The 16079-nt window shown below is 47.4% G+C and overlaps 1 protein-coding gene across 2 annotated transcripts in view; it reads left to right on the top strand.

Moving 5' to 3' along the window:
- Positions 1 to 16079, top strand: part of Map6 (microtubule associated protein 6) — a 70343-nt gene that overhangs the window by 39694 nt on the left and 14570 nt on the right. For both annotated transcript variants that reach the window (XM_047518531.1, XM_047518530.1), the window contains 2 exons: positions 9126 to 9339; positions 11561 to 11757. In XM_047518531.1, coding sequence (XP_047374487.1) covers positions 9126 to 9339; positions 11561 to 11757 — 411 coding nt within the window. The remainder of the gene's footprint in view (positions 1 to 9125; positions 9340 to 11560; positions 11758 to 16079) is intronic.

The following is a 16079-nucleotide window of genomic DNA, read 5'->3' as shown; positions in this document are numbered from 1 at the left end:
TGATGTGATCTCTTGCATGGATGATTTCAAAGCTACTAATACTTTCAAAATTCACTCACTAGATTCCTGAGAATTTAATAATCAGTTCTATAACCCAATATGAGTCATGTTTAGCACACTACTATATACAAAGATTCATTTCTGAACTCTCTTTTCTGTTCATACATCTATGTGTTGATGTGTGTGCCAGTAACATACTTGATCACTATAGCTTTTATAAGTTTTGAAATCAGGTAGTATAAATCTTCAGATTTTGTTTCTTTCTCAATATTATTTTGGCAATTTCTTTTCCACTTCCATGTACATTTTAAGATCAACTTGTATTTTATACAAAGAATCCTGCTGAGATATTGATAGAATTGCTTTAAATTTATAGATTTTATCAACTTTTAGATAATTGCCATCTTAACAATATGAATATTCCAAGTTATGAATATGGTTTATCTCTTTGTGATATCTCTTCAATTTCTCTCAGCAATGTCACATACTTTTAAGTGCACAGGCATTGCACTTCTTTCATTAAATTTATTCATAAGTATTTTATTTTTCTTGAGGCTATTGTGAATGGATTTTTTAAATTAATTAATTTATTTTTTATGTGGTGCTGAGGATCCAACCCAGTTCCTCACACATTTGGCATGTGCTCTACCACTGAGCCGCAATCCCCTCGCGAATGGATTTTTAAATTTTCATTTTCCCATTGTCTGTTGCTAGTACATTATACAGAAATATAATTGATTTTTGGATATTGATATCCAGCAACCTTGCTAAACTCACTCATTGTTCTAATACCTTATTTTTAGATTCCTGATGAATCAAATTAACTCCTAGTTTGAGCAGTTTTAATTTTTGACTATCCATCTTCATAATTCTCTACATACTGTGCACATGGGCTTTCTTTGTGTGAGACACTTCCCAGGTGCACAGAGGCCTGGGAGCTGCATGCAGCCTATGACTAGACTTAGACAGTAGCTACATGTAGAAGGAGCCACACTTCCCCTTGTAACATCAGATCCTTCTAAGGAGAGAGGATTTCTTTCCACTTACTATTCATGTCAGATCAGCTTCAAACTTCGTATACTGACCTTTCATATGTCCAATATGTGCTTTCCTCACTTCAGAGTGCCATCACTCGTGATATACCTGCGTTTATTGGATACTTATGGGTTAGAAGAACGATTATCAGTGATTAGTCTACTGGCATTCTCTTTATGTTTCCTTTTCTCCCATTCACACAAAGGCAACTGAGAGAAAAGCGAACAAACACACATGCATAGATCCCAAAGCTCCTCTCTTGACCCAGTCCTTTCTGGCCAGGAGGAAGCAATCTCCCACACCCCTCTAAACAGGGAAAGGATGTTCTCTCTGCTGCTTGGCAACCCTCTAGGCCCAGGGATGGTCTTTTCTTTTTAATCTACTGATCCTACTTCCTTTAACTACCACCCCCTGACTATAGCTTGGCCACTGGCAGCGTTCACAGACTGCCTGTATCCGAGGTCAGGATGGAGCCTGCTTTCTTCCATTGAGAACACTTTAATATAACCAATGTAGACAAGATTTCTGAACAGAGACTCTATATGTTTCCATGACAACATAAATTACTCATGAAAATCTGTAGGAAGATTTTAGGCCATTAAGGCTTTAAAGCACTGCCTTCTTCCCTCATAAAGCGCTTAAGAAATGTTGAAATTTTTATTGTGAAGAGGATAGGGAAAGAATTTGATTTCCCAAGGATTTAGATACATAATAAATAAATCTGGGGCTTATGGAAAGAGAAATGAAATTTTTATATGATCCTAGTTGGCAGTAATCCATTATTCTAAGTCTCCACTTTTGTTAAGAAGTGATTTGTACCAATTAACACATGCAGCTATTCACAGCAGTAAAACTGGTTCCTTGCTTGATTCTATTTCGTTTGTAAATGTCAGCCTTTTCCACATTAGAAATGAAAGAATGGCCTCCGTTCTGTTCTTTCACAACTCTTTCTTTCCAAGACCAAACCCTCTCTCCTCCCCTCCTCCCTCCTCTGGGACCTAGTTTCCTTGATGATGACTCTCTCTGCTCTCTTTGGTCTCTCCCTCTGTAATTGCTCTTTCAGTATCTCTCCTTGAGTCACTGCATGCAAATGTGCTTAAGTGGGACAAGTCTTTAAAAAGTGAGCATCTGTTTATAGTGGATACTCAGTATTGAAGATTCAATTAATCAGGCATTCGTTGAATGCTACTCTGTTCAAGTCTAACAGGAAATGCGCACAGTAATAAGCCTGGTGTTAGAAGCTGCTGCCTAAATTTTGCCCACTCTGGGCACCAGAATATTGACTGCAAGTGGTCAGAAATATAATCATAGCTGGACTGTTATGTAATTGTCTATGTTTCTCTCCCCAGCTGACAGCAAGGCTTGTGGAGGTAGAGGACTGCAGCCATGCCTGGAACACAGAGGATCTGCAATAATTTTTCTTGAATAAACAACTCTGTAATGAAAATCAAATGCATTTATTAAACAGTTATCCACCCCAAACTTGCAATTCTGGTATGACTACCCAGCCCCTTTTCAACTAAAGAACTGTTTTACATACTTTCTCACTTAACCTCCACATGGACCCTGAACGTAGGTGCATGTCAATCTTTCACAATGGCCCGCTAGTTAGATAGAATTGGGTTAAACCCCACATTTATATCTTTTGAGGGACCCCCTATCTCTTTTCTGGCCCAGGCTCAGTGCCTCCCATCACCTTGTTAGTCTGTCTGCCTCTCATTGAGCCTGGCATATGCTATATTCCAAGACACCACGTTCTCCTGAGCCCTGTGTCTTTGTTTCTGCATATGCCCAGGCCCCAAGGCAGTGCATCTTCAGTTTTCCTGCCTTCTAATGAAGGCTGCAGACAGTTCATCTCGGTTTCTTAAGACCAGAGCATGACCTCTCTCCATGAACTTGATGGTGCAGCTCCCCTGCGTGCTTGAACTTCTGTGCTTGGCTCACACCATTGCTTTCTGCCTTGCTGAGGTAAAGCAAGAAGATTTTAAACCCCTTTTGGTGGGAAGAAAAATTTTGGATTGGAATTTTTATTTGAATCTATTGCCGTGTAACAAACTACTTCAAAGTTTAGCAACTTCTTACAATAAGTATTTATTATCCCATACAATTTCTGAAGGCCAGAGATCAGGAATGGCTTCTCAGGGTGAGTACAGTTCAGGGTGTCTCATGAGATCACATGAAGGCTTGCCTGGGCCTAGTTCACTTCTAAGATTGTTCACTCCCATGACTTTTGGCAGGAGGCCTCAGGCCCTCCTTACATGGACTTCTCACAGGGTATTCTTGAGTGTCTTCATGACACACCACTTGCTGTCCCCTGAGAGCAGTCAAGGAGAAGCCTGCAGTGCCTTAAATGGCCTACTCTTAGAAGTTATGTGCACCATTCTGCCATATTCTGTTTGTTAGAAGTGAGTCACCAACCCTAACCACGTCCAGGGGAGGGCATTGAGCTCTAAGGTATGAGTGCCAAAGAGCTTGGGACATATTATGGAAAGTGAGGCCATGAGATTCTTGTGTAGCAATTTTCCACTGTCTCCCCCTGGGGCAGCCCAGGGGCTTCCTATTCAGATGTTCAGAGGAGATGGAGGCAGCATCCCTGTTCCAGCATGGTAAGGATTACTTGGGAAAGACAGTTGTGACAAAACAGAATGGAGGTCATTCTTTCATTTCTAATTTGGAAAGCCCTGACATTTACAATAAACAATGAAACAGAATTACACAAGGAGCAGGCTTTACTGCCACAAGTAAAATGGAGTCCTTACCCTCAGCAATTGCAGGGAGTAGAGGGAAGGAGATGACTCAGGGAAACTTCTGGGAGCTGGAGCATGGCAAGTGCCAGACAAATGCAGACCAGAGAAGGATGCCTGATTTAGGCAGGGGGGTGCTGGTTTCAGCAGAGGGACTGGGGAGAGGTCTCTGGAGGGGAGAGCATGAGAGGCAGGTGGTGTCGTGTTTCAGTAATTGGAGGTGTGGAGAAGAGAGCATGGCAGGTACAGAAGCAGCATGAGTGACACTCGGCGATAGGGAGGGGCAGCATGTGCTTGGAGAAGGGCATCAGGGCACAGTGTTCTCACCAGCAAAACAGGTGACCACAAAGGGCTGGTGTGAGAATTACCTAAGATGATGCATCTAAAGAGCTTGCACAGCACCCGGCACACAGAAAATGCTCACTAAATGACTGACAGAGGTAAAGAAGGCTGGAAAGGAATGGGGGCCAGCTCACAAGGCCCTGCCTGCCATCCAAGGAATCAGCATGGGGGGACTAGGAGGAGCCAGTGCTTGCACCTCGTCCTACAGGAACTGGAACCTGCTGGAGGTCTGCAGCTGGGAGTGCCAGTATGTGCCCAATGAGTCAGAACTAAGGAGATGCTGATGCAGTGATCCTGATGTCGTGGTCCAGGGAGAGGAGGTCCTGAAGCCCAGGAGAGGCAGGGGTGAGGGCTGGACAGGAGAAGTTGAAGGTAGATATCTGTAGACTCCTTTCAAAATGGTCTGGGTAGTAAGACACCAGAGTCCCTGAATATGGCTAACAGCTATCCAAAACTTCTAAGGGAGCAACCAAAAACGCTTGCCACTAAGTCTCTAGGAGATGGCTCAAGCCAGGCCTGGCTCTGCCATTCCTTGGTAAGGCTTGGGGGCTGGTCCAACCTATTTTCCACTGATTTTCTCAGGACAAATGATCCATCGAGAAGTCTGCAGTTTACTCATCCACTGGGGACCCTCCTCTGTCCCTGCAGGGATCGATCATGTAGGAGATAAATCATGCATCGAGCCACAGATAGCAGGGTTCCTGGAAGAGGAGAACCTTGAGATGAACCTTAAAGAATAATTGAAATTGGGGCAATAGGATTGTAGGGCACCATCAATGGAGAAGCAGTGCTGCCTTGCTCAGAAACCCTCAGTGGCTCCCCAGGCCTTCCACATGCCTTCAAATGTGGCATCCCGGGCCCTGGCCTGGTCACCTTGTACAAGACCCCTACCCTCCTACATCCTAAGCAGCCTCCCTATCTGTTCGCTGCTCTCCAAGCACCCAGACTGGTGCCTGAAGCCCTGCATCCACTCCTTTGTCTTTATTCTTTTCTGCTCTTCTCCCCAGTTTTCACCTCCTTCAGAATTAAGCCTTCTTTTCCCTCTTTCCTTCTGAGCTCTGCTCCATTTTCTTCATTCTGCCTTTTTGAGGATCACACATTTTTGGACAGGTCTTGACTCACTAAGTAACAGACACGAACCACGGCTTACTTATCCCTGTGGGGCACATGCCACGACCATGGCTGGTATTTGGTAAATGCCAGAAGAATGGATGAATGAATAAATGAATGATCAGGCCTAAATGTGATTATATAGGCAAAGGGGACTGTGCTACAAGGGACCATGAACCCCTGGCAAGAGGCAGTAGGCATGGCTCACCTGTGAGTGGGTCCTCATCACTCTTGTCAAGACTCAGGGCTGGAGGAGCTCAGGAGTCACCTCACCCAGCCTGTGTCATCTCACCCTCCATAGCAATGTGGACGGCAGGCCAGGCAGTGAACAAGCACCTTTGCTGCAGGCAGGTGAGCACTGTAGTTCTAGCATACTCCCAACGTGCAATGGGAGTGTGTGGGCTGTAGAGTTGGACCAACCTGCCCTCATATCTAGCTCTGCTATTTACCAGCTGTGTGGCCTTATGTAAGCAACTTAACCTCTCTGAGCCTTGGTTATCTCCTTTATTAAGGGCATAAGACTACCTCCTTTTCTAAATTTTAAGTATTAAAGAATATCCAAACCAAAACCAAAACCCTTCACTTTATAAAAGATAAGAAATAGTAGCTACTTTTATTTTTATGACATATGATAGTTGTTGCATGTGGCTGGAGGAGGTTTTCAAGAGAAATCGAAGAAAGTTCTAAGAAATGGAATTTGGACTTAAACTTAACAGTCTGTCATAATTACAGTGGACCTAATATGGGATGCATTAACAAGTCTCATCTGATGTACCAAAGTTGTTCAAGATCAGGTTACTACTCCCCTCCCCAACAAGGACAGTCCATGGGTGGGGTCCACGTCCCATGGATGATGCTCACAAGTGAGGCACTTGCTGGCTCACCAGGGCCACTGCAGAGATGCATGAAGCTGCAGAGGCTGGCCAGTGGGAGATGACCCAGAAACAGTGCTTAGGGACAGTGTACACCTATCTTAGTCCTAGTTCTGGAAGCAGGTAGAGGTGGAAGCATAGAATCTGGGTTTCTGCCATCATCTATTGGGAACTGGGTTGTGAGTGGTTCGGCACAGGCAGGTCCAAGTTTGAGGGGCCTGTCTAAAGGAAAGAAGGGTGGGAAGGCCTGGAGCCTTTGGTAGATAATGACAGCCAGTGCTCTGCATCGGGGTCAGCCCCAGGCCTGTGGATAGAGCCATGGTGTTTCCAAAGTCTGATCATGATAACCAACTGAACCTGAAGAAGGTGAAGAAGAGAGGAGGAGAGGTGAGGAAAAGATCCAAAGAAGCCTTGATGCCTGGGTGGGTGGGGCACTGTTGACAGAATCAGGAGGGTCTCAATGCCCATCCGAAATCCCATTCTCCTCCCAGTTGCCCCATCTCAGTGGGCAGCACTACTGCCCACAAGCCCAAGTCCTTGCATCTCCCCAGACTCATCCAGGCCCCACACCTCTCACAGTTCATGCCCTGGAGCCTTCTCAACTCAGCGTCCCTTCCTCTGTCCCCTCTGCCACTCTCCTGGCTCAGGCCTGCACTTCCCTCCCTGACTTGTGGCCAGGTCTCCTGCCTAGATCCCGCCTCCACCCTCTCCTACAGCCCACCATTCACACCACTGCCAAAGCCCTGTTCCGCAGATGGATTGGCCCTGCTCACCCTTGACTGGGAACCATTTGGCAACTTGATGTTACAAGGCAGACCACCCCCTTAGCACGACCAGCAGCCCTCCGTGCTCGGACTAGGCTCCCTTGCCCTTCCACACCAAATGGCAACCCAGCCACGCACACTGCCTACTCACTAAGTACTACTCAGGAGCCTCTGGATGTGCTACTCAGTCTGACTGGAACCCACTCCCACCTTTTGGCCAACTCCCTGCCAGCCACTCTAACGCCACTCCAGAAAGCTCTCCCTGACTCTCAGGCTAGGGTAGAAGCTCTGCGCTTCCCACTCCTCCTCCTTCATTGCTCTCAACCTCTGCCTCCACACCTAATGCTCAGGGATTGTTCTGACCGGTTTGGGCTCCACAACTCTCAACATCCTGCCAGGCAGAGTGCAAGCACTCTGGAAATATTTTGTGAATGAGTGGGCGAAATGAACAAGGAGGGGACCCTGAAGAAGAAAAGTTGACCAGGAAGACCAGACGATTTGGGTGTAGGGATGTTGAGTCAGAGGTGTTGGCTGGGCATCCAAGTGGTGGCCCAGGCTGCACTGGAAGTTTAGAGAGAGCGGTGCCTCTCTTCACATACGAGCCAGGCCCTCTAGAGAAATTCAGAGAGCAGGAGGTCAAAAGACCGGCTAATGGCTTAGTGTTGCCAAATTGGCTGTAACAGCTGAGAACATTAGAGTTAGAGGGACATTAAGAGGACCTACACTAGTCTAATTTTTTTATTTTACAAATGAGGAAAGGTCAGCATGGAGAGGTCTTGGAGAGGCTGCTCTCTCCTGCAGACCAGTCTCTGCAGCCCCTTGAGGCGCTATTGCTGAGCCCTGAAGGAGGAAGTCAGTGAGGGTGAAGGGATCCTTAGAAGAACCCAACCCTGCAGAGATTCCTGCATTAACTGCACCTTCTTGGTGACCTGGAATGGGCGCAGACCCTATCAAGGCCTCAGGGCGCCGGAGCTTTGCAAGGAATCGCATACACTTTCAGGAAGGACCTCTTCAACCTCCGGCAGCAGCCCTGAACTGAACATTGTTGCCCATCTACCCTCCAGCCCTCGGACAGATCAGAAACAGCAAATTAGAAAGTACCAGAGGGATTGCTAGAAACAAGAAAGTTGAGGGACTGACGAATCAACCAGCAGCTGTTCACATCTGAGCACACGAAGTCTCTCCTAAATGTCCACATCCAGACACAAGTCCTAGCTGTGATACCGCAGCGATGCTCAGGGCATGTGGCTTACTCAAGATCTGTAAACACTGAGCTGTTTCGCAAGGTTTTCATCTAAGGCAATTCGGTTGTTTCAGTTCCAACACTGTAAGCTGCAAGCCCTCTGCTGTTTAAAGGGAGGAGGAGACGTCAGGAAAGGATCAAAAGAAGCCTTCATGCCTGGGTGGGTGGGGCACTGTTAACAGAATCAGGAGGGTCTCAATGCCCATCCTAAATCCCATTCTCCTTAAGATTCCTACAGAAACACCACTCCACTCCACTCTACTCCAGAAAACTTTCTCTGACTCCCAGGTTGGGGTGGGAGCTCTGTGCTCCCCACTCCTTCCTCCTTAAGAATTCTTACTTAAGATTCTATAGAACAGCCAGGCGTGGTGGTGCACCCTACAATCCCAGGGGCTGGGGAGGCTGAGGCAGGAGGATTGAGAGTTCAGAGCCAGCTTCAGCAACTTAGTGAGGCCCTAAGCAACTCAGCAAGACCCTATCTTGAAATCAAATATAAATAGGGCTGGAGATGTGGTTTGGTGGGAAGTTCCCCTGGTTCAATTCTTGGTACAGAAAAAAAAATCAAAAAGAATCTACAGAATAAAATTTCTTCATTGTGAGAAAGGGGGATTTGGCATTTGTTGATAGGCTACAATATAGCTGGTAGTATGCCTAATACATTGTCGCAACTCTAGCTTGGCACATAGTAGGCATCCAATATCTGTTGAACTCTTGCTTGGGCTGGGTTTTTTCAGCCTCATTTCAGAGACAGGGTGGAACTGGGAGGGAGCTTGAGCACATTCCCCAAAGCACTACTGCTACTGCCACAACCTGGATTTGCTTGGCAAGAAAGACTATCACTTTCCATGATCAAAGAATAGCACTAACTCTCCAGTCACGCTCAGCGCTACAAGCACTAATTGAGAGCTTGCTGTGTGTGCAACCCGGGTCAGGATACCTGCTTCCAGGCATGCGATGTTTTTTTGTTTGTTTGTTTGTTTTTGTTTTTATCACTGATGTTTTCTTTGACTAACAGGAATGAATTCAGAGCATGGACAGACATCAAGCCTGTGAAACCAATAAAAGCCAAGCCTCAGTACAAGCCCCCAGATGACAAGATGGCTCATGAAACCAGCTACAGTGCCCAGTTCAAAGGGGAGGTCAATAAGCCTACAGCAGCTGATAATAAGGTCATTGATCGCAGAAGAATACGCAGCCTCTATAGCGAACCTTTCAAGGAACCCCCAAAGGTGAGACAGATCTTGTGGGAAACACTTCAGCATGGCCTGGACTGGAAAGGTGAACCAAGCAGAGCTTGGGAGTGGGCACACCGAGGACACTGGCTGGTCCCAAGGGCTCCTTTCCTTTGAAGCACACTGAGACCCACGGGCATCTTCAACAGGAAGCTTTGTTAAACTCAAAGGACATGTTAGCTGCTGGTCCTATAATCCCAGCTATTACTGGGAGGATGAGGCAAGGAGGATAGTAAGTTCAAGGTCAGCCTGGGCAACTTAGTGAGATCTTGTCTCAAAATTTTAAAAATGAATGAAAAGGGTTGGGGATGTAGCTCAGTGATAGAACACTTGCCTAGCATTTCTGGGTTCCATTCTCAGTACTGTGGGGGAGGGCAGGGAAATGTTAGAAAGGACCATCACCTAAAATAAAAACAGTTTAAAGGTGGGCAGATTTCCAGAGAACTTGCTTCTGCATATGAGAAATTCAGAAAAGAAGTGACAGAACATCTCACCTGAGGTGTAAATAAATCCCCTTGTCTTAAAATAGGTGTGCTTCTGCCCCTGCAGGGCCCTTGCCCCGCGCCATCTCACTCCAACCCCTTCTTTTCCTCCAGTTCGGCACACAGCCACCCTCTCATTCTTCCCTTGATAGCCCATCATCCACTAGCAGAGTTCACTGTCACAACACACCTGTCACATCAGCTGCAAGATACATACATTCTCAGTCATTAGTCACTCAACAGTTTGTGAAAGTGGATTCAGGATTTTTTGTGCAACAACACTACCCTACCTTATGTGTATCTCAGTGTGAGTTCATACGTGGCAGAAGGAGACTGGAGATTGAGCTCATGAGTGGGAATCGTACATGCCAAGTGGCCTTATTCTGTGATGTCAGACCACAAGGAGTTGGGTACATATCATCTCTCCCATGTGTAACAGCAGGAAGCATCTGACAACCTAAATACCTTTAGAACCCAAACTACCTTTTCTCTGCTTTTGTCCTAAAATCTAGCACTCAGGTGGAGTTTCCTAAGTGGCCAGGACCATTTTATAATAAAGAAACTACGCAACCCAGTTTGCCTGAAACGCTTTGAGTCTTAACACAGAAAGTTCCATGTTTCAGGAAACTTCTCCATTCCCAGCGAACCAGGATGATTGGTTACCTTATTGCAGATCAAAGGTGACTGAAAACCATAGGAATTCAGCAAGTGAATATCCCACCCACAGATGAGGTGGGACCCAGAACATGGGATTGGTACTGAACAAAAGAAGATTCCAGGGGAGGAAGGAGGAAAGATAGGAGAAAATAAATCTAGAAATCAATGGGAGTGAGCAGCATTTCAAACCATCATGCTCAGTGGCTCCAGAGTTCTCTGAGAAAGAGAAGGCAAGGCTGTGTCCTCAGAACAAGGGGGAAGAGCTAGAGGAGGGAGCCCAGGGAGAGTGGGTTGGGCTTGGAGCAGCTGCTTTGGGGGAAACTGTCAAGGTGACCAGAGATGAGGAACATGTGACTTGCAGTGCAGTCCCAATGACCTGGCTGAGGCAAGAGACATCCCAGCTCAAAGCATCTCAATAAGAACACTTCTCCACAAGCACTCCCATCCCAGAGACAGAAACAGGGGAAGATCTACTACCAGCAGCAATAAACTACTGGGATCCCAGTGTCTGACATCAGCCAACGTTCATCTTTCACGAATAGCTGTCCATCATGGTGGGTTGCTGCTCTGCGCCTCAGGCCTCTTCAGCCTAGGCCTGGGGTGATGGAGCAACCCCCACTGAGGCAGAGGTGCAGAGAGCACTGGAAGCACAGGCCGACTTTCAAGTCCTGGCCTGGAGGTGACCCACGTCCCTCTCACATTTCATTGACTACAGGAAATCATATGCCTGTGCCTGAGTTGAACAAGGTGATGAGGTGTAATATTCCCACAGGGAGGGGGAGCAGATGAGGCACAATAGTGACCGTTTGCCACCTGGGGAAGGGGACAATCCAGAGAGAGGGATAATGAGACAATGCAGCCAGTGAGAGTACTGCCAAAAAGACTAACCAGGGAGTTTAGACAAGAGAAACCAAATGGCCAGTATCACTGAAAATCCCTTCTCCACTGTGCTCATCAGCTCAGACTTCGTCACTGTTATCTCCAATTAATACTGTAACGTCTTCTTCTCTCTAAATCCTCTCTCCCACTCCCTCTCTTTTGTGTTTCTGTATTTTCGGTCTGTCTGTCTCTCCATACAGGTGGAGAAACCTAGTGTTCAGAGTTCCAAACCAAAAAAGACCTCAGTGAGCCATAAGCCCCCGAGGAAGGCCAAAGACAAGCAGGTGGTGTCGGGTCAGGCTGCCAAGAAAAAGAGCACAGAGGGTCCCAGTGCCACCAAGCCCGACGACAAGGAGCAAAGCAAAGAGATGAACAATAAACTGGCTGAGGCTAAAGAGTAAATGTCACTGCACTTTCCTTTTATTCTTCTCTTTCTCTCTTTTTTTTTTTAACCAACAAACAAAAAGGCCACAAAATTAATTAGAGACTTCCCCTCTGCCTTGGTCCTGAGTGTTCCAGGAATTCTTTGGTTTTGTTCTTTTAGTGGAAGAGCCCTGATCCATAGACAGGGCCACGCCTCCTCCTGAGGGTGGCCCTTGTCAGCCTCAGGACCTGGGACACCAGGAAGCCTTGTGCATTGGCCCTGCCTCCCCTTTGGGTCGGCACTCAGCAGGCTCCAAGCACACCTTGTGGTAGAGCTTGGAAGTGTCTGCTGTAGGGTCTCTTCCTCCTGCTGCTCCCAAGCTCTGTGTCACTGGTTGATTTTGAACTTTAGATAAAGTTTCTTTTCCAAAGTTCAGAGGATGATCATGTGCTATAGAAGCTCAGTTTATGCTTCTTAATTGACAACTTTTGTGGAAATATTAAAAACAAAACAAAAAGAACAGAAAAAAAAATAACTTGGCCTTAATGTCAATGGAACAGAGTTGTCTGTTAACTTTAAGTGATCTTCTAGAATCTTCGGTTAGAAGTGTGTGCCTGTGTTTTGTTTCCTACTGGTGGGCTTTAAATTGTACACCAAGTAATAGATAGGCTCCTGGTGACTGAGACCAGGCCCGTGGTGGTAAAGGGTGGGTGTTTTAGGTGTTGTAGGTGTCATAGGAAGGTCACGGCTGTGGGAGGCTGCCTTCCATTTGTCCTCGGCATGCTGCCAGTGTTGCAGAGTGACAGACCGAGGGTGACTAAGGAAGAAGGGTCAAGGTGGAGGGATGGAGGACTCAGTGTGTGCTTTCTATTCCTGAGATGCCGTAGCGGCAAGCATGGTGATGCTGACCCTCCCTCCCTGAAGGGTCTCGCTCTGCTCCGCAGCCGTGCCAGTGCCGAGCTTCAGGTTGGGTGTTTCTGTGACACAGCCACAGGCTAGGAGAGGACCCCGTGAAGTGATTGGCAGGCCTTTTTGACCTCATTGATGAAGAAAAGTCGCTCTCCATGTATTCTGTGATGCGTTTTTGTGTGGCCAAAGCCCCTGGGGAGGCAAGTGCCACCATAGCTGTGCTAGAGTTGTGTCGTAGGAATTAGTCAGGGAGTCGTTGTGCAAAGATCCCCAGTGCTTGTGAGGAAACCCCAAATGTCTACCAGGAGGAATAGATTTGCAAATGTGAGGTATGGGTTCTCAGCACACTTGATTTCTCCTGCCCTCGAAGTCCATCTTCTCCAGCATTCTGAATGGCTGGGCTGTGGGACCACACCGAGCCTCTGCCCGGGCTTGCCTTTTTTTTGTCTTAGAGGGGAAGAGTGAAGGTCTCCCAGCTCTTTATCTCAGAAGGCCCTTCAGGTCCTTCCAGCTTAGAGGCGGCAGAGCTCCTTGGCCTCTCTCTTATTCTCACTGCCTGGGCAGCAAAGTGTCTGTTTTCTGTTTTGTTTGTCACCTCAGGGCTGGTTGAGGAGTCTTGGCGAACCAATTCAGCGTGTGCTACGCAGGCCCTGGTTTTTAATAAAACAGGAAAACCAGAAATGGAGTGTGTGGTCAGGTCCATGCCACCTTCTTTTCCACCTCAGGGTGTGGACTCTGAAGGAGAAGGGCCAAAGGCAGAAAACACTAGTGCGTCTCAGTGCTTATGAATCACGAACTGAAATGCCTATCCGGAAATGACTGGCATAGATCTCAGTACCATTTCCGGCTACTTGTTAACTAATCTTAAAACTTACTGGAGAACTCTAACAAACTTGATCTAACTGTATCCAGAGAATTTGCAGATGTCTGGTCATTCTCTTGAAATTCGGCATTAGCCGGACACATTGATGCCACAGCTTGAATTTCTCCTTGGAATGTTTTGCAGCTCCAGTGAATCAGTTTACAACGCACAGGGGATCATTCATGGGTCACTCATATATTGAATGCCTTGTGGCACTGTGCTAGACTCGGTGGGCAGTATAGATAAATCTGTCTCCATGGCAGCACAGCCAGAAGGATGGACCTGACGATCCCCTGTGCACTGTGACCAAGCCAAGTTGGTCTTGTCCAAGTCGGGGTTTGCCACAAGGGCCCCACAGGCTTTTGCACCCACTTTGCAGCCCCAGGGACTGCATTTCCTCCCTGGCCCCTGCCTGAGGCTTCAGATGACAGTATAATGTTCTTTTCCCCTTTTTTTTCACACACCCCACCTAAGAAAACTCTGTAGTTCACTTTGACTATTGAATGTGTCACTTCCCTAGCAAGAAACTTCCTTTGATTTCTACTGTTTACAAAGAAAACTCAGCCAGTCTCGTTCTGTATCCTGAACATACTGAACGAAACTGATCTTGGTTCCTCAAGCAGTGTTTGGTGTTGCCTTTCTGGAGGTGACCGAGCTTCCGATGCCTGTCCTGCTCATTTCCATACATTTCTCTGTGGTTGCTACTCCTACTCCCAGCAAGAGGGCTGGGACAGAGACTTTCCCGTTGTCTACTTGGCCTGCCTGCAGAAATCCCCGCAGAGCTGTGCGCTGGCTTCCCCAGCTCTCTCTTCTCTGCCTGGGATCCCATCCAGTCCATACAGCTGTGCCTCGCTGAGGCAGACAGGAAGTGTCTAATTACAATTTTGTGGCCTGGGTTTTGTTGCACACCACAGATTGTCTATGTAACGTGTAGCGCACACCTCTCTTGGTGCTATTTCATTCCCGCTGTTAGTAAGAGAATGACAAAAATATTCATGTATAGCCAATTGATTGTGACGTGCTTGTGGTCTGTGCTTGCTCAGAAAACAGACAACCGAACAGTTTTTCCAATTATAAATAAATGCTAAAGACGAACACCACTTTCTTGATCTTATTTCCTTGGTGAGGCCCAGCTGAGTAGGTGAAGGAAGCAACCTTTGGCATTTGAGTCCCTCTCCATGAGAGGAGCTGTGCCCTGCGGTTATCCTGGGCTTCTCCATAATGCAGCTTGACTCTTTTAGATTGCCTCAAATACTAATTGCAAGCAGTCAGACTAAGTGTTGGGAAAGGCGAAGATGGACCTGGAGACGCACTGGCCAAAAAGGTAGTGTAATGTTTTGATCCCATGTCTCCGGACGAGTGACCCCTGCGCCCCACACGGCCTTGCTGTGCTGGGAGGCTGGGCTCTGACTCCAGCCCTCCCTGTGACCAGGAGCAATGTTGGTTCTGGCCTTTTCTCCTGGCAAGAGATGGCAGAGTTGTCTTCACTTGCTCATTTAATCTATGGTCATTCTAGAGATTCCACCTCAAGGGGCTGGTTTACCATGTGGGCACGGGGCTGCAATCACCTGTGCCTGCCATGGGGTGCCAAAAAGCCACCAGAGAGGCCCAAAAGAGGTCACAGCCGATCAAGTAGTTGGGAGCTCAGATAAAGGACAGCTTTCTTCCTCTGGGGTTGGGAGTCATGGAAGGCTTTGTGGCCGAGGGCACCTTGGAGGGTGGTGGGATGTGGGGGTGCAGGGCCTATAGGCCAGTGAGCAGGTCTGGGTATAGGAAGGTGGTTGGGGGGCTAAGGGAGAACCTCAGAGCTAGGGCCACTTTTCCCACTTTATTATCCTTCTGATAAAGTGGGGGACAAAAGATTTCATCCTCTTCATTTCTCAACGTGTATTGATTGAATACCTTATGTGTGCCAGGCACCGTGCTGGGCACTAGGGAAGCAGGATGACTGAGACCCTGCCTCTGATCACAGTGGGGCATGAAGGAGGAATCCGATCTAGCTGGTTCTGTGGATCAGGAAGGACTTCAGCGGATGGGTAGGTGTTGACCAGGTGAACAGAGCCGGGCGCGGCCAAGGCATGCCAGGCAGAGGGGTCTGTGCAAGCAAAGGTGTGGAGGGGTCACACCCCTGGGGGGAGCTCAGGTTCGGTTGGGTTGGGGTAGTTCATTCGGGAGGGAAAGGGCAAAGTCTGGAGGGCGGCAGAGTTCAGTGGGGGAAAGGCCTGGTGCCACAAGACAGTGGCTGCTGACTGGGATCTCCATGTCACCTGCCCAGCTGGCACCCACACCCCGCATGCTCCACCACCATGCTTCTCCCCCTCCCCACGCATTGGCAACAACCACAGGTCCTCTCCGGCTCTAGGCTAGGAGCCCTAGGGTGGGACTTTTATTCTATTGCTGGCCCTGATATCTAAGGGGTTTTTGGTGGGATGGGGGAGACAGTGGTAAGAATCAATCAAGGGTAATATTTTTAAAAACCCACTATATATTTGTTTTGCAGATGATTAGAAAATATTCCACTCACCTGTCCACTTCTGTATGATGCAGAAAACACAAAAACTGTTTCAATAAATAAAACAGATAC

Source organism: Sciurus carolinensis, chromosome 11 (assembly GCF_902686445.1).
Source record: "Sciurus carolinensis chromosome 11, mSciCar1.2, whole genome shotgun sequence".
NCBI classification, from domain to species: Eukaryota; Metazoa; Chordata; class Mammalia; order Rodentia; family Sciuridae; genus Sciurus; species Sciurus carolinensis.
The sequence above is the reverse complement of the archived record's forward strand: the minus strand, read 5'-3'. Positions and strand labels throughout refer to the sequence as shown.